General features: G+C 46.9%; 2 protein-coding genes across 4 annotated transcripts; one reads left to right on the top strand and one right to left on the bottom strand.

Annotated features, from left to right (window-relative positions):
* Positions 1-19974, bottom strand: OPLAH (5-oxoprolinase, ATP-hydrolysing). Of its 3 annotated transcripts, none has more exons than XM_053466672.1 (27): positions 19917-19974; positions 17034-17221; positions 16275-16466; positions 15825-15939; positions 15431-15554; positions 15073-15268; positions 14240-14405; positions 13958-14096; positions 13129-13196; positions 10113-10378; positions 9539-9651; positions 9198-9368; positions 8522-8659; positions 7406-7544; positions 6895-7007; positions 5972-6123; positions 5718-5878; positions 5458-5559; positions 4769-4943; positions 4139-4323; positions 3576-3722; positions 2445-2579; positions 2215-2364; positions 1951-2108; positions 1689-1849; positions 832-929; positions 1-570 (listed from the first exon to the last, which is right to left on the bottom strand). In XM_053466672.1, the coding sequence occupies exons 2-27, from the start codon at positions 17199-17201 to the stop codon at positions 421-423; spliced, it is 3882 nt and encodes a 1293-aa protein (XP_053322647.1). In that variant the 5' UTR covers positions 17202-17221; positions 19917-19974; the 3' UTR covers positions 1-420. The 3 variants fall into 3 exon arrangements, with proteins under 3 accessions (XP_053322647.1, XP_053322646.1, XP_053322648.1); XM_053466671.1 differs by lacking the exon at positions 19917-19974 and adding an exon at positions 18234-18472; XM_053466673.1 differs by lacking the exon at positions 19917-19974 and adding an exon at positions 17852-17988 and having other exon boundaries at positions 17034-17215.
* Positions 19975-23698: 3724 nt separating this feature from the next.
* EXOSC4 (exosome component 4) lies at positions 23699-25370 on the top strand. The gene is made up of 3 exons (XM_053466562.1): positions 23699-23908; positions 24413-24619; positions 24708-25370. The coding sequence occupies exons 1-3, from the start codon at positions 23738-23740 to the stop codon at positions 25077-25079; spliced, it is 750 nt and encodes a 249-aa protein (XP_053322537.1). The 5' UTR covers positions 23699-23737; the 3' UTR covers positions 25080-25370.
* The last annotated feature ends 1440 nt before the right edge of the window (positions 25371-26810 follow it).

Below are 26810 nucleotides of genomic sequence, written 5' to 3'. Positions count from 1 at the left end.
TTTTTCTTTTTTTCCTAAATTAATATTCAGATTTTGGGGGGGGGGTTGTCTTATAATCAAATAAAGACGTTGGGCTGATTAGCATGTGACCCATGTCCTCAACAGAACTGGAGTAGTAATGTTGGCCCTGTGTCTTTAAGGCCAGCAGCCAATAAATCACAGGGGTGCTACTGCGCTCTACAAATTGTAGGAGGTGCTGTTGGGCCCCTAGCCAACCAGGCATTTGCCCAGTATGCCCAATGGGCCAATCCGAGTTGAGGAATGCTTTGTAGAGCTGTAGGATTTACAGTTTCAGTTGGCTTCCACATGATTTGACGTCGGACATCGGAGACGGGTATTGTTTGTGCCCTTACTTCGCGGGTCCCTTTTTTCCCTGACAGCCCGTGTCGTATGTGTAGGACACAGACACGAGGTCTGAGGTCACACGGTCTCCTGAGCCATTCGGTAGTCAAACACACTTCCTCTCTCGGCAAAGCTACGACTGTGTTTTTTGGAAGGCGTCTGGGCTTTCTCTCTCTCCTCACATTTGCCATAACCTCCCCCACCCGGGGTGCGAAGAACGAAGACGTCCTGTGAGAAGAAGCAAAACCCGTTTCCATCAACGGAACGTATTACACGGAAATAAGTCATACAACAAAGCTGCTCCTTATCATAAAAGTGCCTCCTTCCTTCTCTCATCACACTTTCTGCCCCCAAAGCAGCAGTTTGGCTCCGGTAGACATTTAGTTGTCACACTCCATACACATCATTCTATGCTGTACGTCACACGTCACGTTCACACATTATTTTGTCATATTGCCAGTACTCTGCTTGTAGCAGGTAAGTTCTTACCCCAGGCTGTATTGGAACCGATGTCTTCCCTCCCAGGTTAATGGTTCTACCATCCCTGCGGTGCAGAAGGTTCAGTCCAGGCGCCCCTGGAGACCCCCCTGAGGACAAGGAAATAGCAGGGATCAACTTCAGTAGAGTAGCAGGGGCACATAGAGAGTGATACAGATATACATATATATATATATACACATGCATTGAGGATTGGCATCCCGGCATCAGCGGGACCAAACACTGGCATCAATGGGACCGACATCAGCAGGACCGACCACTGGTGCCAGCGGGGCTGCCTACCATCATCCGGAATAGGGAGGGCTTCAAGTAATCCACTCCCTGCTCTCCTTTCATGTTTCAAATAATAGCCAACTACTTTTTTTTTCTGACACGATTTTCAGTCATGTTAAAAAAAAAGCGATATAAAGGCAATAAAAGCAATGCACAGAAATACGATGACATTTAATAGATTTATTAATAGGTATTTTGTAGACTATATGGAACCACATCATTCTCGCTTGTTCTGATCCACTCCTTGGAACAGAATCAACTCACTGTATCTTTTACTAGACATTTTGGGAGGAGGTTTTATGAAATCAAGACATCTCTGCGTAGAAGGAAATAAAATCCGATCGTTTTTATATTACTATTTACAAGGAACAAAAAAAATTAAATCTGCATAGACCCATTCTGCCCCGTCTAGTCACCCGTTTCTCAAACCTTAATGAGTCTCGTCTTAGATTCAGGAGCCGTATGTCTATCCCATGCATGTTTAATCCCCTCACTGTATTACCCTCTACCACTTCTGCTGGGAGGCCCTTCCACTTATCTAGTAAAGTAAAACTTGTTTGGACAAAGGAAGTCACCTTGCAGTCCGTAGGGTCTAAACGCTCTGCGTTCCGTCAGCACAGACAGGATGACCTCTTCTCTGAACAGCAGCTCCCGAATCACCCCGTCCCCGCCACAGAACTGACCGGCCCCACCGGTACCGGGGGACAGCTCAAAACGCTTCAGAACCACGGGGTATCTGAGAACCAAGAAAGGCGACGTTAAAGGGGAAAGGCGGTTTACTATTGGTTCCCCCGGCCATTTTCTATCTAACCCCACAGTCCTCGTAGGTCACCGTACCGTTTCTCCAGTATCTCTGGGTCCGTGATGCGGGTGTTGGTCATGTGGGTATGAATGCCGCTCCTCCCATCCCAGCGTGGCCCCGCTCCTGCGCCGCCGGCTACCGTTTCATAATAACCAGTTTTCTGGTTCCCAAAGGTAATGTTGTTCATGCAGCCCTAGGGGAACATGAAGTGAAGATGCATAGAAAGGGAGGGGCGTTTGGCCCATCTAATCCCATACTTTGATCCCGCTTGGATCAGTGCTTTGTGTTGACCGTCTCACCTGTGATGCTGCACAGACGCCAAAAGCCTTGAAGATGACATCTACGATCCTCTGCGACGTTAGTACGTTGCCGCCGACCACGGCCGCGTCTGGGGAGGGATCCAGGATGGATCCTTTGGGGATGATGACGTTGATGGGCGCGAGGCAGCCCTGAACAGAAGAAGCAAAGAATACCGATTACACGACACAGCCGGAGACGGGGAAGCCGAGGGAGTGCATGCGATGCCCACCTGATTGAGGGGGATGTCCCGGCCCACCATGGACCGAAGGCAGTAGATAAGAGCAGATAAAGTGATGGCGCGAGGGGCATTGCAGTTCCCGAAGACCTCGTATCCTGATCCACTGAAATCAAACATGGCGCTTCCCTGCAAAACAGGAATCAGCTGTCTCTCGGGATACGGAAAACGTAGAGCGAGACGGCACAGGAGACCCAAAGTCTTTTCATCCCCCCTATAAAGTTCCTTAATACTTTCATTCTATGATCGCTTTGCCATACTGGAATATGTTAAATTTGTTAATTCCTCAAATGCCCAAAAAACGAGGAGCGACCCCTAACTAAACAAACAAGAATGAAGGAGAAAGCTATGAGTTTTCATTAGAATGTTGTTGTTGTTGTTTTTTTACTCTCTCCCTACTTCTCCGGCAACCGCTTCCCCATCTCCACTTCTCCGTTTTCCGTTTCTTCATCTCCGATCAGTCTTCGCTGCTTCTTCGCTTCTCTGTCTGCATTCTTCTCTCCTCTTCAGAGGGATTCCGAAACAGGTTGGAGAGTCCGCGCGCACCACGGGGCCAGCCTCTGGAGGAATAGGGGAGAGGTTCTCCCACGCGGAGTGCGCGGAGGCTCAAGCTTGTTGCAGAGAGGAGAGAAGAATGCAGATGGAGCAGCGGAGAAGGAGAAGCAGAATCTGAGGTCGAGCAGCGGAGAAGAAGAAACGGGGAGCAGCTGTCGGAGAAGGTGGGGGGGAGAGAGCGAATGAATGAAAGTGAAAACAACTCATTTTGGTGCCCAAAAAAAGCCCTCCTAATTTAAAGGGCAGGAAAAGAAATTTGTCAAAAATAATGGACCATGAAAATGTAATATGAATGGTTTTTGGTTCACATGCGCAGGTCTAATGCCCAGTTGATCTTCTGGGTTCCTTCAGGATAAATAGCTGATATAATCGCTTCCTAATTCCAGACAGCAACAGAGTTTACCCTCTAGGTGCTTCTACAATACCTTCTACAGAGGTTGAGGTTGGACAGGGATGACATTTGCTGAAAGTTTTAGGAACTCTGCAGGACCCCAGCAGCACAGGGAACCTCAGTTTAACAGACAAACGTTGTGATGTTTCCTGTGTTCCACGGGAAGAATGTTGCGTTACCTCTTCCTTGTTGATCTGCACCCTCAATCTGATTGGTGACCCATCGTCCATGTGATCTACTGACTCCACCTCCAATGCACCTGTCTGACGCTGCCAGCGCTCGGCAAACTCTCTCAGCATCTCCCTCACCGCCACCTCTGCGTTGGCCTGAAAGTGCGACATTGTGTAAAATTAAATTAAAATACTGATGTGAAATGTCTACTCACCCGCAAAGGCAGCCGGGAAAGGTAAAACGAGGCATTCGGCAAAACCATGATGGTTTAAAAAGGGGAAGAAAAATATTTCTTCTTGAGCCTAAACCCCAGCACTGTATACAGTAATGTCTGTCGGCATTGACAAAAACTTGGTTTTATCTCATTTTGTTCCAATAAACTCCCTTTATTTGCAGGCCTGGAGGCTGCCATTGTTGTCAGTCATGTGATATTTTGGGTGCTCAAACCCGGCTCAAACACCACACTGAGCTGATGCTTTATGGCGATGCTAATGAAGTCCGTTCCTCCATAGACTTTCATTATTGAGAGTGTCCGGCTGGGTGCTAGGTGTTCCTAACCCCTAGTCCTTACCTGGATGTGAGCCATGTACGCCTGCACAACCTCCAGCCGGTACGCATCAATGAGCTCGTTAACCAGCTGGATGCCCTTCTGATTGGCTGCCACTTGGGCCCGAAGGTCGGATAAGTTGTCGTGTAGATTACGGGTTCCGCTGCTGCCGGGGATAAGTCCTGGAGCCATCAAAGCTTCGGTGACGGCTGCAGAGACGCAGGAAATGGGGAAAGTAACAAAAACACCAATAATAATTATAATCCAGCTCTTAATGGGGACAAAAATGGATTAAATATATAGAAATAAAGCACCCGGTGAGTAAAACTTATCAATGTATACTAAAGTATAACATAAAGAGTATGGGACCAATATACAGCATAATGAAACAAATATACAACGAGCTGGCAATTTGCTTTTGGACACTTTGGGGCCACATGTCTCACTACTGAGGGGGCTTCTTAGAACGTTACATTTTATTCCATCAGCAGAATTGTTTCAATTTACAAAAAAAAATATATATATATTAAGTAAAAAAATCTCCCTTTTCTGTTTTTAATCGAAAACTATCCCTATTAGCTGCCAGAGATCAGGGGCCCCTAGACACATTTTTTTATTCCATCCCCTTCATGATCTGACGGGCAGCCCCCTCACCTTCCTCCTGGAATTCTCCACCTTGCACCAGCTTAAAAGATGTGAAGACGGCGCCCTCCTCCTGCAGGGATTTGGAGTGGGGGGGCATAGAGCCAGGGGTCACCCCTCCGATATCTGCATGGTGCCCGCGGGAGGCTACAAAGAACACCGGGCGCGGAGCCTCTGGCCGGAAAACCTGATGTGGGCAACCAAATAAAAATGAGCACAATCGATGCACAAACATCGGGGATCTAATGGCATATTAAAGACCTCTTATCAACCTGCTCACAGACACCCTTAGAGTGGAACTGTTGCCATTACGGCTTTTAGCATAACTACATCTATCACTGAAAGAGTTAAAACTACCACAACTACGTGTCAATCACTAAAATTGTTTTGGGTAAATTTGGGTAAAAAGTAGGGGACTATTTTAAGTTGGAGAGGTTGAGATCAGTGGCAGCGCGTGGCAGAGCCGGCATTACTGATTTCATGTCCTGAAGTTCTCTCCCTTCTTCTCCCTGGGAGGAATCATCGCGCAGATCCTGAAAGTTAAAACATGAACCACATGGCCCAGAATGTAAACATTATACACACGATTCTGTGCAAAAAGCCATACATTCACAATATCTGCCATTTATGACACCGAGAAACGCCCAAACAAAGCAGAAGTCCTTGCTCTACTGCTGGTGGCCATGACTATGAGCACCTACCGGAGTGATCACGGTGAGGTCAGGGAGATGGCTCCCTCCGGCGCATGGATGATTACTCAGTATCACATCGCCTTCTTTCAGGTCATCCTGTAGGTTTTTGATCTGTGATGTTAGCAAAAGAAACGAGTTAGAGGGACAGTCCCAAAAAAATATTTATTTGAATATTTGAAGGAACATCTAATTCTACCCCTAGACATCTGCGTCTGAAGCACCCGCTCTCCACTTCTCCAACCAGTTCCAAAGTCAGGTTCTAGCCTCACCTGGAACTGGACGGTTTCTTGCATGGCTCCCAGATGTACGGGTATATGAGGGGCATTAGAGACCAGGCCACCGTCGGGTCCAAAAAGGGCGCAGGAGAAGTCCAGACGTTCTTTGATATTGGTGGAAATGGCCGTTCTCTGAAGGATACGACCCATTTGTTCTACGGAAAATTCAGACCGGATTGTGAGTCCGGGAGGACTTAGTTGAAAGAAAAAAGGGCACTTTGCATGAAGGGGAAGGAGTCTTTAATAACCTGCGATGCTCATGAAGCGATGAGAGAAGATGGAGAGCTGGATGGTGTCCAACTCCAGCCCGATTTCTCGCGGACGCCCGCTGCCCACCGAGATCTGAATATCTCCGTATTCGGTAACCGATGCTCTGCAGTCGGGCTCCACCAGGATGGTGCTGGAAGAATGGAAATAAAGTTAGTTAAATAAATATTAAAACTCCATTACTCGACGACAACAAAGACACTTTCTGTCCTCCACAGAATCAACATTGTGGCCCTCAAAAGCTAACCTGCAGATTGCAGTCCCCAATAAGCAGTGGCGCAACTACCGGGGTCGCAGGGGTCGCAACTGCGACCGGGCCCTGGAGTTCTGCCAGTCAGGGGGGCCCAAGGGGTGCCGAGCGGTTGCTGAAAACAACCGCTCGGCAACTCTTGGGCCACCCTGACTGACAGAAATCCAGGATGCTGCCGCCGCCTGCCTCAGCGCTGCCCAGAGTGCAGTGTTGGGAGCGTGAGGTGTTTGTCTCGGGTGCCGGCGCTTCTCGCACTGGGGCCCTGAGGTCCTGGCTCGGCCTTTAAATGTTAGTACGAGGTCATAATAATCATTATGTCTGTGGTGGCATCGCTGGGACATTACCAGCAAAACTATTTTTTGTTTTGAAGTTGTTTTGATTTCATTTCAAATAATACTTTTGTTTTTTTAGGTTTGTTAATGAAATTTGAAAATCCATATACAAAAACTTCAAAAAGGAAAACAATTAAGAGGATTTTAAAAGTGTAATTGATACCTTTTTCATGGTTTTTTTTTAGAGTCCATTTAAATTTTTTTTTTTTTTTAAGAATGTACAACTTTTACATAAAGACACCCAAAAATCTAAAATCCCAATAAAACTTGGTTATTGAATAAACTTGTAATTATAATGCATGCACGTGACTCTTAGCCGGACCTGTTTCTGTCGATAATAATAGCCGGGCCAGGGATGGCGTGGTCACAGGTGAGGTCCTGCAGAAGATATACATTGCTGTCCATATACCCTTCTTCAAAGAAGCATTTAGTGACCTGTTTGGGGATGACAGAAAAACACAAACTCATCGTTTTTAACAATTTGCTCGCACAACCATTTGGCCATCGAATGTGCCCATTCCAGTTCCTCAGGGCCCCTTAGAAATCCTGGGTTTAGACGTTATATAGGATTTTTTTTTATCCCTTTGGTTATATATATATATATATATATATATAATTTTAAATAAAATTAATTGAATATTTTTCTATATTTTTTATTTCTTCAATATTATTCATCTTAATATTTATTAATTTAATAATTAATTTAAACGTCATAAAGATTTGCCCTCTAAAATGCCATGGGTCATGTCAAAGGTCATCGAGTGCTGAGCCTTCAGGACTGTGCCCGGTGCGGCAGCGAGGCCACAATCAGGAACTTTTTCACAGGCTCTTACCGCCTCGAGCCGGGGAGGCTGTCCGCCGGGCTGAATCCGGCTCTCACAGCGGATGCCCGTGCTTCCAGTCCCGCGTACTCTGATGTCATCAACGACAATCACCCTCGAAGGAATCGTGAAGCCAAACTCTGTGAGATACCTGGAGGAGAGAGAGAGAGAGGAGAGAGAGGTCACAGCGGGCCCCTAACGCAGATTCTTTCAGATTACACTAAATATACCAGGGATTATATGCATGCACTGACACAAAAGATAACATTATTTAATCGTCACAATATGGACAAGGCTGATTGCTTTTGAGTCTATTGTCTAAGGGTTAATTTAACTGACCAGATTGGACTATGGCCTTTGTTAATCTGCAAGTTCTTTGGAAGTTACAAGCGAGGGCATGTCAGTTTAATGCAAATTTGCATGTCCTCACCTGAAACTCGCAAAATAAACTCTCCCGTTAACGATAATTGCCTCTCCTCTTCCCCTACCCCTTACATTTATGGGTGACATAATTAAATAACCCTTGGGGTATATGCCCCTTTATATCCCCCTCCCCTGCTAATGAGTATAGATCCTCGGCTGTACCTCCTTCTAATCACCCATTCCATTCCCAGTCGGATGAGGGTAAAAGTGACCCTTTTGGTGAAGGATGTTCAAAGTTACCCCCTCAATCCCGGTACTTATACCAGGAATAGGGGATTAAGTTAAAGAAACATAAAAAAAAACAGTCATACCCGTTTTCCCCCTAAATTTCTCAGCCCATGGAAATGCGCCACCTAAAAAAAGTCAGCTGAAAACAAAAAGCCAAATAATCCATCCTCGGGCAGTGGCTGCGCGGGAGCGTTCATATACACTCCTGTGCAACAGCGACCCCCAGTGTTAGAAGCCTGCACTGCATCTCATTTAATGTGGAGTATTTTATGTTTTGCAAATGCTAAAGTTGGCTTTAGTGAATTGGGAGAGTTGAATCTTTAACTGCTGCTGTTTTTTTTCCAGCTTCCAAGCCAGTTTTTGAGTTTGCATTGAAACAATCTTAAGCCAGGTGTCTGATTCTTATTCTATGCCCAAGCCTTTGCTAGACCAACGCCGTATCAGTCCCGTGTTTCTGTGTCTTCCCTCCGCTCTTACCTGGAGTTAAAGGCTGCCTGGAAGTCACCCACGCGGCAGGAGCCCACGCTGGCCGGGTAACCCTTTGCAGAGCACATCAGGGCACAGTCTGTTCGCTCGTAACGCAGATGAAGGAACGGCTCAGTGTCGATCTGAGACCTAACAGAGAGCGACCATCAATCTGAACCAGGGTATTATTATTATTTAATGTTTTATATAGCGCCATCAAATTCCGTAGCGCTGTACAATGGGTAGACCGGACATAACATAACAATTTGACTTACAGAAACAACAGATCCCTGCTCAAAGGAGCTTACAATCTAGAGGATATGTAGGGACAAGACATAACAATGACATATCCAAACTGAACAAGGCGCACTAGAGCTTACAATCTAAACGTCACACACATCAGGCTCTCCTGAGTTTTAGTAAGCACCACCTATTAGTGCCTGCTTTTTGTGTCACATGACAATTAAGTGATCCCCACAAAAAAGGATGAATGTAGCAAAAATTTTACATGTTTCATCAGTTATCTCTTGGAAGGGCGTTCAGCAAAACCGTGAATGGCGGTTCTAATGCCGTGCTTACTTCTAAAAGAGTGGAACAGCAGCTTCGATATATGTGTGTCACGTGCATTTTGTTACGATGGAATGAGGCTCTTGGAGCGGCTAGCAGGAATGATCATTGGCTATCTTACCTGTGGAAGCCCTGCCGCTGCAGCGCCTCTATACACTGCCTCTCCAAGGCCGCGATGCGCTCCTCCAGGAGCGGGAACGAGTCCGCGTCGTACGCCACGGAGCAGGGTTCCTGAGCTTCATGCACGACATTGGCCAGAGCCATGCCAAACGCAGACAAGACGCCTCCATACCTGGTGAGAAGAGGAATGAGGGGCAAACAGCGGGGTATGGAATGGATAGGAGTCTAAAGAAATTCACAAAAATCATACAGAAAAAAATATATAAATATATATATTTATTTATCGTATTTGCTCTGGGCCTGTCGCTCACCCGTACTCACACTCCCAGAGAGGACACTCACTTGTGGATAAACACCGTTTTCATCCCAAGAGAACGGGCTATAGCGCATGCGTGTTGTCCCCCCGCTCCTCCGAAGCACGCCAGCACGTGGCGGGACGTATCGTGACCTTTGGCCTAAACAAGAACAAGCCCAAAAAAAAAAAAAGTAGAGCCTTTTGTGATTTTTTTACAAAGAAAAATATAATAGTTTTTTAGCACATTTTTTTCTTCTGGTTTGATTTTAAAAAAAACTAAATCCTCCCAGAGATCAAAACCCGAAAACGGCCAAGGGAACTGCAAACCCCAAGACAGACTCAAACGTACATATAGACATAAATCCAGGGCTTGGTACTAATTAGGGCCCAGACACCCAACCTTATTCCTCCAGGGGCCCCTTTGGCCCTTAGGTTTATAAGTGGGAATTCTCCAAGTTTGGCCAGAGACTCCGGCTGGAGCGCGGCTTCTCCAGGTCTCTGGGTCATCAGTGAGGAACTCCGGGTCATGGGTTATGCCACGCCCCATTCCCCGCCCCATTCCCCTTCAATCATGCTACTTTTTCTGCAGTGTCAGCGGAGTTATACGAACGCACCAAGTACCTGAGTGAGCGATCTGATTGGCCGACACATAGCTTCATTGGCCACTCTAATAAAACCCATGGCCACCTCTTCCACGCTCAGTGGTGCTCCTACCCCCGGCCTCCCAGACTGGAAACGGTTAATTTCAGCAGTAAGCTCTTGAAACAGGCGCAGGGTGTCATCTCGGGCAAGCGGCTGGTCTTCCGAGGGGCCGAAAATTTTAGGGAAGTAATCGGGGAGCAGGCGGCCCAGGCAGAGGTTGGCGTCTGTCACAGTCAGAGGTCCCCCTGGAATATATATATATATATATAGAGAGAGAAAATATAAAATAAAGGGCTGCTCTTAGAAAATGTGGGTATGAAACAATTTACATCGAAAAAGCAGATTTAAAGAGCAACTGTCCCATAAAACTTCTAAAATCAAATTGAGAGGGTGGTAGATAAGAGGAGAAGCTTTCCAGCAGAAGTGGTAGGGGGTAATACAGTGAGGGAATTAAACATGCGCAGGATAGACATACGGCTCCTGAATCTAAGACGAGACCAACGACTGATTAAGGGTTTTTTTACATCAGCTGGAAAAATAGGCACAATGGCTGCTATCTGCTATAAATGTCTGTTTTAATGAATCCAGCACTAAAAGGGGACCAGATAAAAATACTTTTTTCTGAAATGTTGTAGTTTTTACTCCATAATATAACGTTTTCAGGCAGCTGCATATCAGCCATCTGTATGATTCTCGCTCTGTTATCTGATCCCGAATCTACAAACACCCCGACTCCTTATCATACTGCCTGTGGGACACAATAGAATGGCTTAGTCTTAATCACCAAGCCGTACTCTCTGACTAATGGAAGTCTATGGAGGGGGGACTTCATTAGCATTGCCATAAAGCATCAGTTTGACATGAATGACAACAATGGTGGCCTCCAGATCTGCGGATAAAGGGAGTTTATTGAGACAGAATGATTAATTAATACTAGGTTTTTGTCAACACCTTACTGACACTACTGTATACAGCGCTGGGGGTTATATTACTGTATACAGTGCTGGGGGTTATATTACTGTATACAGCGCTGGGGGTTATATTACTGTATACAGCGCTGGGGGTTATATTACTGTATACAGTGCTGGGGGGTTATATTACTGTATACAGCGCTGGGGGGTTATATTACTGTATACAGCGCTGGGGGTTATATTACTGTATACAGTGCTGGGGGTTATATTACTGTATACAGTGCTGGGGGTTATATTACTGTATACAGCGCTGGGGGTTATATTACTGTATACAGCGCTGGGGGTTATATTACTGTATACAGCGCTGGGGGTTATATTACTGTATACAGTGCTGGGGGTTATATTACTGTATACAGCGCTGGGGGTTATATTACTGTATACAGCGCTGGGGGTTATATTACTGTATACAGCGCTGGGGGTTATATTACTGTATACAGTGCTGGGGGTTTTATTACTGTATACAGCGCTGGGGGTTATATTACTGTATACAGCGCTGGGGGTTATATTACTGTATACAGCGCTGGGGGTTATATTACTGTATACAGCGCTGGGGGTTATATTACTGTATACAGCGCTGGGGGTTATATTACTGTACACAGCGCTGGGGGTTATATTACTGTATACAGCGCTGGGGGTTATATTACTGTACACAGCGCTGGGGGTTATATTACTGTATACAGTGCTGGGGGTTATATTACTGTATACAGCGCTGGGGGTTATATTACTGTATACAGCGCTGGGGGTTATATTACTGTATACAGCGCTGGGGGTTATATTACTGTATACAGCGCTGGGGGTTATATTACTGTATACAGCGCTGGGGGGTTATATTACTGTATACAGCGCTGGGGGTTATATTACTGTATACAGTGCTGGGGGGGTTATATTACTGTATACAGCGCTGGGGGGTTATATTACTGTATACAGCGCTGGGGGGTTATATTACTGTATACAGCGCTGGGGGTTATATTACTGTATACAGCGCTGGGGGTTATATTACTGTATACAGCGCTGGGGGTTATATTACTGTATACAGCGCTGGGGGGTTATATTACTGTATACAGCGCTGGGGGTTATATTACTGTATACAGCGCTGGGGGTTATATTACTGTATACAGTGCTGGGGTTATATTACTGTATACAGTGCTGGGGGGTTATATTACTGTATACAGTGCTGGGGGGTTATATTACAGTATAGAGCGCTGGGGGTTATATTACTGTATACAGTGCTGGGGGGTTATATTACTGTATACAGCGCTGGGGGTTATATTACTGTATACAATGCTGGGGGTTATATTACTGTATACAGTGCTGGGGGTTATATTACTGTATACAGCGCTGGGGGTTATATTACTGTATACAGCGCTGGGGGGTTATTACTGTATACAGCGCTGGGGGGTTATTACTGTATACAGCGCTGGGGGGTTATATTACTGTATACAGCGCTGGGGGTTATATTACTGTATACAGCACTGGGGGGTTATATTACTGTATACAGCGCTGGGGGTTATATTACTGTATACAGCGCTGGGGGTTATATTACTGTATACAGCGCTGGGGGTTATATTACTGTATACAGTGCTGGGGGGTTATATTACTGTATACAGCGCTGGGGGTTATATTACTGTATACAGCGCTGGGGGGTTATATTACTGTATACAGTGCTGGGGGGTTATATTACTGTATACAGCGCTGGGGGTTATATTACTGTATACAGCGCTGGGGTGGTATATTACTGTATACAGCGCTGAGGCATTGCAGGGGCATTTAATTCAAGTTCCCCTCCGTTTCCAATGATCCCTCGGTGCAGACTGCTTTGGAATCCGCCCATCAGCCCAAGCAGGAAGTTGTAATCCACTTCCTGTTCTCTCCCTGCTTTGTTATAACAGACTCTAGCGCTGGGGATTGTGATAATAGTTATTTTAATATAAAATACTAAAAGAACAGAATTCTTTCTGTAAGTTTTAAAGTATATAAAATATTTTCGGAGTGGTTTTAGCCGGTGGATTGGGGGGCGACGTTACCTTTTCTGTAGCAAGCAGGACCAGGGTGAGCTCCTGCCGACTCCGGGCCGACCACAAACAGACCGGACCTGTAAACCGAGCGTCACATTGTGATTTCTACTGATACATTCCATTTCTCCCCGTATTCTGGAGCTCATGCGCGGTACTTTTTTTTGTAAAAAAAAAATCCCTTCTCTGCCTTTTGGGTGCCTTTGAGTGAGGGAAAGCTCGTTCCTTTGGCCTAACGACAGCTGAGAAGCCCCGAGGTTCTCTTGGAGCTCCTTGACCACGCTCCAGGCCTAGGCTGGACATCCATTTTTATCACACAAGCCTTAAGGGCTGGGGCTCCATTATAAAGCACATTTTGTATATATATATTTTTTTACATGATTGCACCATTTTACTTGCACCGTGCGCATGTTTCTTGATTTTTTTTTGTTTACATTTAAAAAATATATATATTTTCACCAGGAAAATATTTTGAGTAAATAACGCCGGAATTTGAGCTGGGTCCCTTAAAGGGCCCAGCGATTCTGATGAGGTAGGAGTTAGGTGGTTCTAAGAGTGGCCCCTTCCCTCTTACCCACATATCTCTTTGGGGAGCTGCGGCCCCCGAAGGAAAGTAGAAAGGGATCTGGCATCCACGGTGGCACTTTTGGCACGTTTTGGCACCCTGTTCTTTTCACATTGAAGCACCTGAATCGCGGGGCATAAAAAATGGACAGACCCGCTTCTTTAATCTCTGTTAACTCCATATAGAACATCCTCCTTACTTGACGTGCCACCGTGTAGAGGACAGTATGGAATCCCTTCCTAATTTTAAGAGCTTTCTTAACTTTTTCATCCTAACCTGAAGAAGAGCATGGACCCTCCTCCGGCAGCCACCGTGTTGACGTCCAGCTGTGGGGCTTGGATGCTGATTCCAGCTGTTGTGGCTTCAAAAACATGTTCGTATTCCCCAGCATATCTGCTGACATCTGTGGAGGTTCCTGACAGGGAAATCAAAGGATAAGTTAAGATCCAGTTGAAGAGTTTGGCTAACGAGGGGTAGACCGGACCAGTCCATCCAGCTAACTACCCAACACATCCAAATAACCAATCGTTTAATAAGATACTTTGTTCTGTTCCTTACCTCCCATATCAAAGCCAATGACAGGCTGCGGTTGCTTATGATTATAAGTGGTGATGGCGTAACCCACAACGCCTCCTGCTGGCCCTGAGAGGATAGCACGAGATCCGCTGAAGCTGTGCATGGGGGTCAGGCCTCCGTCAGATCTCATGAAGAGTACCTGCAAGTCCTGAAGGCAAAAGAAAGGCCTGGTTCCACAGCAAGAGACATCGATTCCTGTACTATAAGCGATGTCTAGAGATATGTCTTCTACTTGAGATCTTATTTTGTTCTCCACCATTCAGTGAATGTACAGAAGATATAATCAGCCTTAACAAACCACTGAAGCCATCATTAGTCCCATTCTCCTATGGATCCTACATGGTGCCCAAACTATGAGACGCAGTCAATTCTTGAAGACCAAAACTTGTCCCTGGTCACTGATAGCCCATCTAGGCCATTTTCCAAAGCACATGGTGGCAGAAAGTAGCACATGGAACAAACATGTTTACTTGGGCTGTATTTTTAACATGCATGGTGACTGTTAAATGCCACTGCTCAAGACACCGCAACACTTTGTGACCTTTCATGAAATGCCACGTCTCGTGGTGTCTCGTGACAGTAACTAGCAATTGACATTATCGTGGAAGGGGCAAACGCGAGACATTTCCACAGTTATCCTCACTATTTTATCACCCTGCTCTATTGTACAGGATGCAGATTCTCCCATTACTGAACGTTATCTACATAATGTCACTTCTTCATGGTCAACAATGAGAATCTCCAACTGTCGTTAGATGGTTTCCCTACTTCCTGGGTCCCCGATATGACCCCTGTAGATGTCAGTAGACCCTTACCTTCAACTGATTACGAAAGCCACTGCAGAACCCATCTAGATACCGTTGAATACAAGGGGTAAGATAGGCATCAGCACATGCCGTATAGCCTCGGGGCACCATGCGAATCATTGGCATCACCTCCGAAGACAAGGATACATGGGAAAACCCCAAGGAGCGTGCCAGCTCCCCTATCTGACGCTCGTGTGATGACCACCTGAGATAGAGAAGAACATACTTCTTTTAATTATGGAAGATGTCACATCCCAGAAAATATCTTTTCAGATAGACATGGGATGGTCATTCCTTTGGTGGTGGGTCTCCATGGACGTTGATGTTCCCCGGGAGATCCATGCCTAATTCCCCGCTCTCTACTCACGTGTAAGAATGCATAAGGACAACCGCAAGGCTCCGGATCCCACGAGACAGAACACCCAGCAACTCATGTTTCAAATGTTCCAGATTTAGCGGCTCCCAAACTTCCAGCGAATCTCCAGAGGAACCTGGAAGTTTAGGAAAATTCTTAAAACTAGGCCACGATTCCAAACTTTAACCTCTTCTTTCCTCTCACCTGACTCTGGCACCTGTTATGAAGATTGTTTATAATGATTTAATGTGGTCTGGCATGGTCTGCCAATCGAGCAGAGGTCAGGTGCATGCTGGGAAATTTAAAGCAGTTCATGGAAGGGGAACAAAATAACACATATCGACTCCAATGTTACATTGTAACTTCTTCAACAAGATCCAGCATGGCTGATATCCCCTGCACTCACCTACAAAGGTTTTTATGGAAGGGTCCTTGGGTAGGCCACAGCCGTCACGTTTCAGTACAACGCGCTCCTCAACCTCTATGACCTCCTCGTACAAAACCTCAGGCATCTGGATTTCCTGAGGACAAACCATGGAGGTGTCATAGGAGGTTACTTCCATGATGGAAAATACTTTGTCTGGCTTAATAGCTGAGCTCCTGGAGCCCCCCCTGAAGCCCACCATGAAACTGGAATATGCCCGCTGCAGGTGTATCTGCATCACTGTGTTACCCTCTACCACTTCTGCTGAGAGGCTACACCAGTTGTCTACCATCCTCTCAGCGAAGTAAAACTTCCCTCCATTCCATCTCAATCTCCGATCCTCTGGTGTTAGATTCCGGTCTCTTGTTGTAACTTTTCTCCTCCTCGAAATAAACTTTATTCCACTTTATTCCACGGGTATCTGTAACTCACCAGGTCAAAGATTTTGGGCCGCGCCTGGTTGCCGATATGCAGGAGGTCTCGGAAGCCCCGTGTGATGAGCAGAGCTATCCTTTCCCCCTTTCTCTCCAGCAAGGCGTTGGTGGCCACCGTGGTGCCCATCCGAATCCATTCAATGCGGTCCGTGTCCAGCGGTTGGTCGCGGGGGAATTTAATGGCCGTCTCCTGACCAATAAGGAACCACAGCGTTAGCAAATCCAACCAATCCCTCGCCAACGTTTATATGTTATATTCATTTCTTTGATGCTCGTTAACCCAATATTAGCGTCGGGCAACTTTTTGGCTCTATGCAATCTATAATCGGATTAAACAGTAGGTGTCCACCATCAACTGGAAGGATTTCCCCAAAAAAATATCTAGATGTTATATAAAGAAGCTTTACTTTGCTGAGAGCGTGGTAAATACATGGAACAGCCTCCCAGCAGAAGTGGTAGAGGGCAATACAGTGAGGGTATTAAACATGCGTGGGATAGACATACGGCTCCTGAATCTAAGACGAGACCAACGACTGATTAAGGTTTGAGTCTTTACAGCAGGAGAAACGGGGGCCAAATGGGTCGGAGTTCTAGGGTTCTATGAAGCAAAATTATGTGTATTGAGATTTTAGGGGAATAATTAAGAATTTGCCCCAAATTGTGGTTTTCAGCAAATGTCACCTCGAGAGATCTATTTATTATTAAAGCTAAAACATGGACATTATTTTGGTGTTACCCAGGACCGTTTGTTTCTCACCTCCTCTAAGATCCGTCTGATGCCCTCAGTGGGGGCATCTTGGTAGTTTGCTGGGTCCTCTGAAAGTAACTTCATTACACGGACCTTCCCACCAGGACACCGCGCGAAGACATCGGTGAAGGTGCCGCCACGGTCAATGGCAAACTGAAACTTATCCGGACCATCCATAGTCACGGGACCTCCTCTGTCTGCAGAAACAAGAACAGGAGGACACTTTCCAGAGGTTCTACGGGAAGACGATTTAATGCTGCAGAGCTGGCTTACAGCTGTTGGTGAACTCCTCTAATGCTCACCATTATCATACTGATATCACACTGAGAGGGCGGTTCATAAGCAGAACAGCCTCCCAGCAGAAGTGGTAGAGGGTAATACAGTGAGGGGATTAAACATGAATGGGATAGACATATGGCTCCTGAAAGACGAGACCAATGACTGATTAAAGTTTGAGTCTTTACAGCAGGACTAGACGGGGGCCGAATGGGGCCGATCCGCCGACAGGTTCTGGGTTTCTATATAACGTACAAACTATTTCCTACATGCTGCTACTAAATATATAATAATAATAATAATAATAAAATTAAAATAATAATAACAATAATTTGTCAATAATCCAGAAATTAATTTAAATAATAGTATTTTATATAAAATGCACCGTAATGACCTCGTTCTGCAGAGCTCCTCCTTCATTACCTACTTGACTTAAAGATAAGAAAACCTAAAAAAACACCCCTTTCTCCTTCTGTCTTCCCATCCCCCGTTCCGCGTTACTCCAGTTCCTCGAACCCCTTCCACGGGATCCTGAAGACTCCGTACAGAACGATCCGGCTCTTACCTGAGACTCCGAATATTAATCCTTTAATAGCCCATCGTGGAGATCCTACTGTAGCGACTCACTAGCGGTGGCAACCGAAAGGAAAGCGGGACGGCGCGCTCATGCAATCCGTGACTCATTGAGTGAGCTTCAGTTAATAGTTAGTGGAGTTTAGAGTCATAAAAATGATGTCTTAAACTCGATCCATTTTATAAGCCCGACGGGCCGGTCAGTGAAAGTCCCCAACCGGCCAAGGAGCCCCACTGCCCGCAAATGTTCTATGGGACGGCTTCACAATGGCCAGAAATTGGGACTGTCTGGTGAAAACGGGATGCTTGGGAGGTATGAGAACAGGTCTGATTCAAAATCCTAGATGAAGGTGGCTATACCTGTATCTCCGGATATTTCTGTATTCACCGCTCACCCGGGGTCTGACCATCAAAAACCCAGTGTGATAAGGAGATGTGTAACTAGCTCAGTACCAGGCGTCACATGAGTCTCACGTTTACATGATTTTGCACATTCTGTAACAGCAATGATTAACCTCCATCCTGACCAGATCTCCTCAAAGGCTTTAATCGCACGAGGCAACAAAGAAACTTTTAAGAAGCGTTTTCCGTTTATACGGCAACAACCTATCAGCTTCTGTTTCTTCAACTGAATGTTTACAAAATAACAATAAATGGAGTTACATTAACCCCTTAGGGACAGTGGGCGGTCCCTAAATCCATTGAAAACAATGCATTTTGAGCCCGTACATGTACGGGCTTTGTCATTAAGGGGTTAAAACAGCAATATTTGGAATGTTCTGCTGTTAATGGCCTTTAAAGTTAATCAGTCGTTGGTCTCGTCTTAGGAGCCGTATGTCTATCCCATGCATGTTTAATCCCCTCACTGTATTACCCTCTACCACCTCTGCTGGGAGGCTGTTCCACTTAACTACCACCCTCTTAGTAAACTTCCTTCCATTCCATCTCAGCCTCTGACCCTCTAATTTCTCCTCCTTTGAAATAAACTTCCCTCCTGTCCTTTGCTAAACCCCTTTATGTATTTATATCTCTCTCTCCCATCCCTTCTCTCTCTTCTCTCCTCCAAGCCGGACATATTCACATTCCAGCTGCCGTCGAGTAGAAGTCCTGTCGGGCTGAGCGGGATAGGAGTTGTAGTCCGCATGCCATGGCTAATGGGTATTTGTGGCTGGGCGCGTGGCTTCAGTGACCTCTGGTTATCCCGGCTGAGGTGTTGATCGCGCCCTACGGCTCTTTGATAAAAACGTCGAGGCTCGGGACGGCTGCCGCTGCCAGGTGCCGGCTGCCACTCTCACCGCGATGCTGCTGGCACCTGGGGACCCTGAGACGCTTTAAACATTAACCCTTTCCTAGGCCATCGCAAGGATTTTGTTGTAGCGAAGTGGTTTTGATGACGGCCCTTAAGAAAACCATGACTTGTCAGGCGGTAAAGATATTCTGAATAAAGTCACCTGTATTCAAGCAGGGGTTCCAGCAGTGAGAAAAGCACTGGCATCCACCAGCCTTGTTAGCGCCATTAGCTGTTCCTTGTTGGCATCTATGAGCCGTGCCTATCGGGGGAGGATCAGCACCATTCAGCCCGGTAATATAATGCCCCCAACATCGTAGTGCCCTGAGCAGGCGATATACGCAGTGGGCACATTCACCAAAAGGGACAGCATGGAGGATGGGTACAGGGAGCAGAGTAAGGATCCAGTCAGACCTGGTGACATTATGTGGAATTGCAACTAACATGAAAAAAGGCTTTACACATTGACCCCAAATCAATCGGAGCAACCCAGGGGGCAATTACCTGCCTGCCTGCCCCCTTGCCATGCCTTTGGACTGACCTGGGTTCCTGGGTGCAACCTAAGGCTTCAGAATGGAGTTTCTTGCAGATCGAGGGCAAGTAATTCCCAGGATCCTGCAAATGTGTCCCCCCCATGCAGTGTCCCCCCCAGCCCATGCCGGCTTGTCACAATCCAATGCATGGCTACGTAAAAGCAGCCGTGAACACGTAACGTAAACATGTGACGTAAAGAAATCCTAAACACGCATACATACAGAGCGCAAAGACGTCCTCGCAGCGGGAGCAGCGCGGTCACCGGCAGCCTGTCGTCTGGTACTCAACGAGTTAACACCTTATCCAGGCTCACATTCCAGCCATAGAATTCTGACACGCCTCTCACTCCACCAATCACAGAACAGACACAGACCTACAGGCTGCTGCTGATTGGCTGAACGTAAGCACCGCCCAACCCCATGGGTTTTACAAGGAGAGTGAGACACGAGGATGAGCAGGGTCTGAACCTTTTATTATTATTATTATCTTTTATTTATATAGCACCAACAATTCCTGCAGCGCTTCTCACAGTCCCTGCATTCAAAGGGTCCGACAAGACTAGACTCTAGACATCGGATAATAGTTTTATACCCTAATAACCCCTTCATATCCAAAAGACCAAAACATTGTCTTTTTACCATATTTACCGCACAAATTACACATCATTTTGTTTTGGAAAAGTAGGGCCTTCTTTGAAAATCATAGAAATACAGAAATAGAATTTAAATTTTTTTTAAAAACAATACCAAAATAGAAAAGAAATCACATTTTTGCTGAAACATCACAGCTTAAGTTTTCTTCTATACTGTAAGTGCCATAGCTGAACAATGACCCAATTTATGTCCAGAAACGTGTATTTGTTACCCGGAGGGCCGCATCCATGCTTTACATATTACCCTATATAACATTTTTGGTGTAAGGGGTTTGGGGTGATTTTTTAATATATATTTTTTTACTTATAGCGGAACTGCACTGTTCCCAGCACAGCACGGCTTAAACTCACTTCGAAGATCTCTCATATATTTTTTTATGCCAGTGATGTCATGATGACATCACTAGCCTGCCAATCAATTAATTTTTTTATGTATTTCATTTTTTACATAATTTCTTCTCCATTTTTTATTTATAAGGGAGAACCCTGATCTGTTTGAGCTGTGATCAGCAAGCAGAGCTCCATAGCCCTGCATCGCCAATTGCCAAAGGGGGAGCAATGGAGGCGTAGCTCTTGGCATAGCTTCCATGGAGCTTTAACACAGATGTCAACGGGGAACTCAAGCAATGGCTTTTCATAGAGATATTGCCACATTGACTGTCTATTACTCATTACAATACGTTACTACAACGAGAAACAAGCTCCTCCCCTCTCATCCGGCAATAGAATCCGAATAAACAATTTAATTCTAAGAAACCCAAGATAAGGATGTTTTTTAAGTTTATTTAAGTTTCCAGTTTTGGCTGGATCCGGTGCTGCTGACTCTGCTCCTTAACGGAGGAACTGGCGACACCAAATAGACCAACAATCTCCAGGCTGTAGAGGTGGGATGGCAGGTGGTAGTGATGGCTGTAGCTGTAGAGGTGGGATGGCAGGTGGTAGTGATGGGTGTAGCTGTGGGGTGGCAGGTGGTAGTGATGGCTGTAGCTGTGGCAGGTGGTAGTGATGGGTGTAGCTGTGGCAGTGGGGTGGCAGGTGGTAGTGATGGGTGTAGCTGTGGCAGTGGGGTGGCAGGTGGTAGTGATGGGTGTAGCTGTGGCAGGTGGTAGTGATGGGTGTAGCTGTGGCAGGTGGTAGTGGTGGGTGTAGCTGTGGCAGGTGGTAGTGATGGGTGTAGCTGTGGCAGGTGGTAGTGGTGGGTGTAGCTGTGGCAGGTGGTAGTGGTGGGTGTAGCTGTGGCAGGTGGTAGTGATGGGTGTAGCTGTGGGGTGGCAGGTGGTAGTGATGGGTGTAGCTGTGGGGTGGCAGGTGGTAGTGATGGGTGTAGCTGTGGCAGGTGGTAGTGGTGGGTGTAGCTCTGGTAGTAGGGCGGTGAGTTGTATGTTCTCCCACAGGTTGAGAGCAGACAGGCTAGATGGTTCCTGATCATATCCACGAGAAGACACTGAATCGTTCCATTGAGCACTAGAGTAAGAGAACCCACAGAACAGATTCTGATCCAATGGGGGCTCCTGGAACCTCAGAAGGTAAAAATGCTTCCTTCTGTGACAACGTCAGCAAAAAACTCTCCGGAGACGTTGGGAGGAAGAAGAACGGGGGAGCTGCTCTTCCCACCTCAAGGTCTCCCCAATCAATAAACTCAAAGAAGGGATGGAGGTGGATGGCGGCAGCTTCTTTCAGCCTCTTGGAGGGTTTCTTGCACAGCATCTTCTCTATGAGGTCTTTGGTGTCAGGGCTGAGATGGTCAGGGTACAGCCGTGTGTCCTTGATGACCGATCTGGCCACCTCTTTAATGTCTGTCCCGCCGTAGAATGGTATGTCTCCTGTGGCCATCTCATACAGTATAACCCCGTAGGCCCACAAGTCTATAGAGGCATTATACCTCTTACCTTGGTGCATTTCAGGGGCTATGTATCCCAGGGTCCCAGCAAAACCATCAGCCGTCTGCTCTCCGAACATGTTCTCCACAGCCAGACCAAAATCTGCTATCTTAAGATGACCCTAGTTGTCCAACAGCACGTTCTCTGGCTTCAAATCCCGATGGACGATCTTGCTATGGAGACACCGCAAACCGCAGACTAGTTCGGCAGCGAATAACGTGGTGACGTTGGGGTCAAGTCTGCCGAACGAAGCTTATCCAGGTCTCCTCCATTTAAGAACTGCATGGCGAAAAACAGGGGGTCCTCGGTCTGCAAAGCGGCGTGCACATGGGTCAGGAATGGGCTCCCCACTGCCGCTTCCAACACGCGCCTCTCCACCATAGTGCTGCTCCTGTTCCTCCTCAAGAAGTTGCTTCTTCTTCATCCTTTTAACGGCCAAGAATCTTTTGCTGATGGTGTCGGCAGCCAGCAGGACCTTGCCGTAGCTGCCCTTTCCCAATAAGCCATGGAAAATCCACTTGGGGGCGCTCATATAAGAAAAAAGGAAAAGAGACAGACCATAATAGTATAGACAATGGTGATTCAATAATGAGATCAACGTATTCTCAATGTATCTTGTATTACCAAACCGGAACTAGAAGAAAAAGGCAAAGACCCAATGGTGCAGTATGTCAACCAAGTATAAAAATTAAATGTATAACAAGCGCACTCACATGGAGTTCTGCACACCAGAACATGTGCAAAAGGGCTCAATCTCTCAATGGTTTCTTGTCTTTGTTCTTCTTTTTGTGGGTTCCAATAAAATGCCAGTGAATAAATAATGTAGTTATAATATAAGCGGGACCCCACACTGCCGTCAGCGGGTACCCGTAGCCCATGAGTTGCCCGGTATTCCCGGCCGTTGAGAATAACATTGTCACAGATTAAGACACTCGCTACAGGAGGAGGAGAAGACCCTGCTCTTGAGAGCTGACAATCTAGTCTTCATTCCGATGGACTCGGCCTTGACCCGGCCGGCGACAACCCATCAAACATGATACCATGGCTGAACTGAAGTTTAAAAAAACTTTATTAAACATAAAATGTCAACAAACTGCCGTCAAAACCCTCCCGCTTCTTTGTTTATGGCTTCATCTAAAATTTTCCAAAATTCTGTTTTATTTATTAATTTATTTAATATGACTTTTCTCATGTGGATTTTATCATTATGATGCTATCATATTTACAATATTTATTTACATATTTATGGCATTTACACATAAACCGCTCTCCCCTAGCCTTTTCCGTACGCTCAGATGCCTTCCTCCTTGGTGAGTGATTAGGACTACATTGACCGGCAAGCACCGCACTCATCGTTCTTCATCAGGCGCTAGTGTTTTGGAGTGAAGCATGCCGGGTGATGTAGTACTCATTGCGTCTTGTAGAGACGGTTCGGAAGTCCCGTGAGTCAGGAGCGCTGCGGCTGCCGGGAGTTGTAGTTCCCAGTGCTGCCGGACTCACGTGGGTCGCCATGGCTGGTTTGGAGCTTCTGTCGGATCAGGGCTACCGGGTGGATGGCAGAAAGGCGGGCGAGCTGCGCAAGATCCAGGCCCGGATGGGGGTGTTCGCTCAGGCTGATGGCTCTGCTTACATAGAGCAGGGGAACACCAAGGCCCTGGCAGTGGTGTATGGGCCGCACGAGGTGAGGCATGGAGGTAACCCATCTACCCCCTGTCACTGCCCTGCCCCCCCCGGCAGAGTATCTACCCCCCTGCCACTGCCCTGTGCGGGCAGAGTATCTACCCTCCTGTTACTACCCTGTCAAAAGAATGTGCCCCCCCATGTCAGTGCCCTGTGCGGGCAGAGTACTTACTCCTCCCTTACCTGTGCGTCCAGAGTACCTACCCCAGGTCACTGATCTGCCCCCCTGATGCCCGAGGGTGCTGAGCATCTTTGGCCCCCCTCTGATGCCACCCCGTGGACGCGGAGCATCTCTGGCCCCCCTCTGCCGCCCCTTGCGCGCGGAGCATCTCTGCCCCCCTGACACTAGGCTTAAACTTCAGCGCGCAGCTCAACAGGAAGCAGAACCTTCCTGGCCCGAAGCTGTGGTTTTAGGGAGCCGGTTTCCTTGGCCTCTCTTCCTCCTCTGTCTTCTCTCCTCGCCTAACCGGCTCAGAAGAGTAAATGTCGGCTTTCGTCTCTCTAGATCAGGGGGTCTCGCAGTAAAGCGCTCCACGATCGCGCCGTCGTGAACTGCCAGTTCAGCATGGCCACCTTCAGCACGAGCGAGAGGAAACGGCGTCCGCACGGAGATCGCAAGTCCACCGAGATGACGCTGCACCTCAAGCAGACCTTCGAGGCGGCCATTCTGACCCAGCTCTATCCCCGCTCGCAGATAGACATCTTCGTACAGGTGAGGCTAGCGGGCGGGCGCTCGAGAGGTTAATGCAACCGGAACTCGCATGTCTCAACATAGTCTTCTCTGTCTTCTTCTTGCCCAGATCCTTCAGGCCGATGGTGGTAATTACTGCACGAGCGTCAACGCCGCCACCCTCGCGGTGATAGATGCCGGCATCCCCATGCGGGACTACGTTTGCGCATGCTCGGCCGGTTTCATCGAGGACACGCCGCTGGCCGACCTCAGCTACGTGGAAGAGACAGCCGGCGGACCTCAGCTGGCTTTGGCGCTGCTTCCCAAGTCCGACCAGATCGCCTTGTTGGAAATGAACTCTCGGCTCCACGAGGACCACCTCGAGCGAGTGATAGACGCGGCGAGCAAGGCCTGTAAGGATGTCTACACCGTGCTGGACCAGGCCGTGAGAGAGCACCTTCAGGAGGTCAGCATGCTGGTGGGAGACCGAGGAACCGTGTGAAGGCCACCAAACCCAGCTATCTTCTAAGGAGTGCTGCCAAAGAGGAGACCGGCAAGCGGCTTCACGCGCTTTGTGTGGGAGAAGCTGAAGCTCCGTTGGGGACTCGCCAAACTGACCAAAAAAAATTAAAAGTGAAGAACGACCATACTGGGCAGAGAGGAGGCGTTTATCTCTAAACGGCTGTAAAAAAAATATCAAAAGCTATTCATGCTGGACTCGGAGCCCCTCCTCCTACGCTGTTGTGTTTTCTTATACTATAGCTGCATATAAATGTTCTTTTTAAAATAAAAATTAAGAATTTTTTTTATTTTTAAGGATTTTGCATTGAAAGCCTCTGGTGGGTTAGCGATACTCGCCTTTAGGTTGGATTAAGTAACCGGATCCCCTTCTTCTGTTTTATTGCTCTGGAGGGGTCTAACGACAAGGGGGGGGGGGAGTTAAAAAGAATACTTGCTTGAAGCAGAGCGGCGGGGTAGAAAAGCATTCGGCCGGCCTATATGCAGTTGTCTGTCGCTCTTTTTTTAATGGGACGCGTTATTTAATGCGTATAAGTGCGGGGTCCCTTAAAATTTTTGTGTGGTCCTTTTTTGCTTTCTGCAGAATCCACCTAACTGCGTTTGCCCCCGTTTCCCCTCCCCCACCCCAGCTAAATGCCCTGCAAGAGAGGCGTTCTGCAGATCTGAACACTGCATTTTAACCATTGATTTAAATGGTAGCACTTTCCTGCAGCTGATTGGCTGCTTAAGCTGTCAATCAGTTACTCTACAAACTCCCACTGGTGTCATTGAAAGTACTGACAGCTTAAGCAGCCAATCAGGATGCATATTGAAGTACTCACAGAGGATTCGTTCGCGTTTATCGATTTATATAGCGCCGTCAGATTCCACAGCGCTGTACAATGGGATAACAGGACATAATGTAGTGTATAACATAACGACGTACAGAAACAAAAGGTAAAGGGGGTTAATCAGAGTACTGTATTCTACAGTATGTCATGGATGCTGGACTGTTCCTTTAAATGGGGGTATCACAGGTCAGATGCAGGAAGTGTACTTCAGTATGCTTCCTGCTGTCACCAGAGGAAGTGGGGGGGGGGAAGACAGCCGTCTCAACATAGATTGTAAGCTCCTTTGAGCAGGGCCCTCCTGATCTGTTTCTGTAAGTCAAATATTTGTTATATACTACTTATGTCCTGTCTACCCATTGTACAGCGCTACGGCATATGTTGGTGCTCTATTAAGCAATAATAATAATAAAGCATGTATATATTTGCACGCAGGGGTCCATTCCTTCATCTGCTGAAGAAGCAGGCTGGTCAGTTTTTATGGTCTAAATTGAATTTTTAACCCAAAACACCTCCCAAGCCAAGGAGCTGGGCAGGAAAATGGCCAATCGCGTAGTAGGGGGAATCTGCCGGTGATCAGCGCTCCTCCAGCCTTGGATTTTGATCGTAGGATCAGGTGTTTGAGGAGTAAAGTATACCGAGCTGTCGGCATGGACCCGGAGAGTGCAGACCGTCATTATCCTGATACTTTACGCAGCGCTGGGGAGATCTCCCTGTCTCTGCAAACAAAGCAGGACCTGCTATGTCTTCTGAATGTTGACATGGATATATATATATATTTCTTTTAGAGAAATGGTTAATCACCCTGAGAGACTGTGTGACTAATGGAGGTCTGCACTAAGGGACTAAATAAGCTCTGCCATAAAGCATCAGCTCAGTGTGGTGCT

The sequence above is a fragment of the Spea bombifrons genome, chromosome 5 (genome assembly GCF_027358695.1).
Source record: "Spea bombifrons isolate aSpeBom1 chromosome 5, aSpeBom1.2.pri, whole genome shotgun sequence".
Classification (NCBI taxonomy): Eukaryota; Metazoa; Chordata; class Amphibia; order Anura; family Pelobatidae; genus Spea; species Spea bombifrons.
This window is presented reverse-complemented; position numbering and strand designations above follow the sequence as displayed.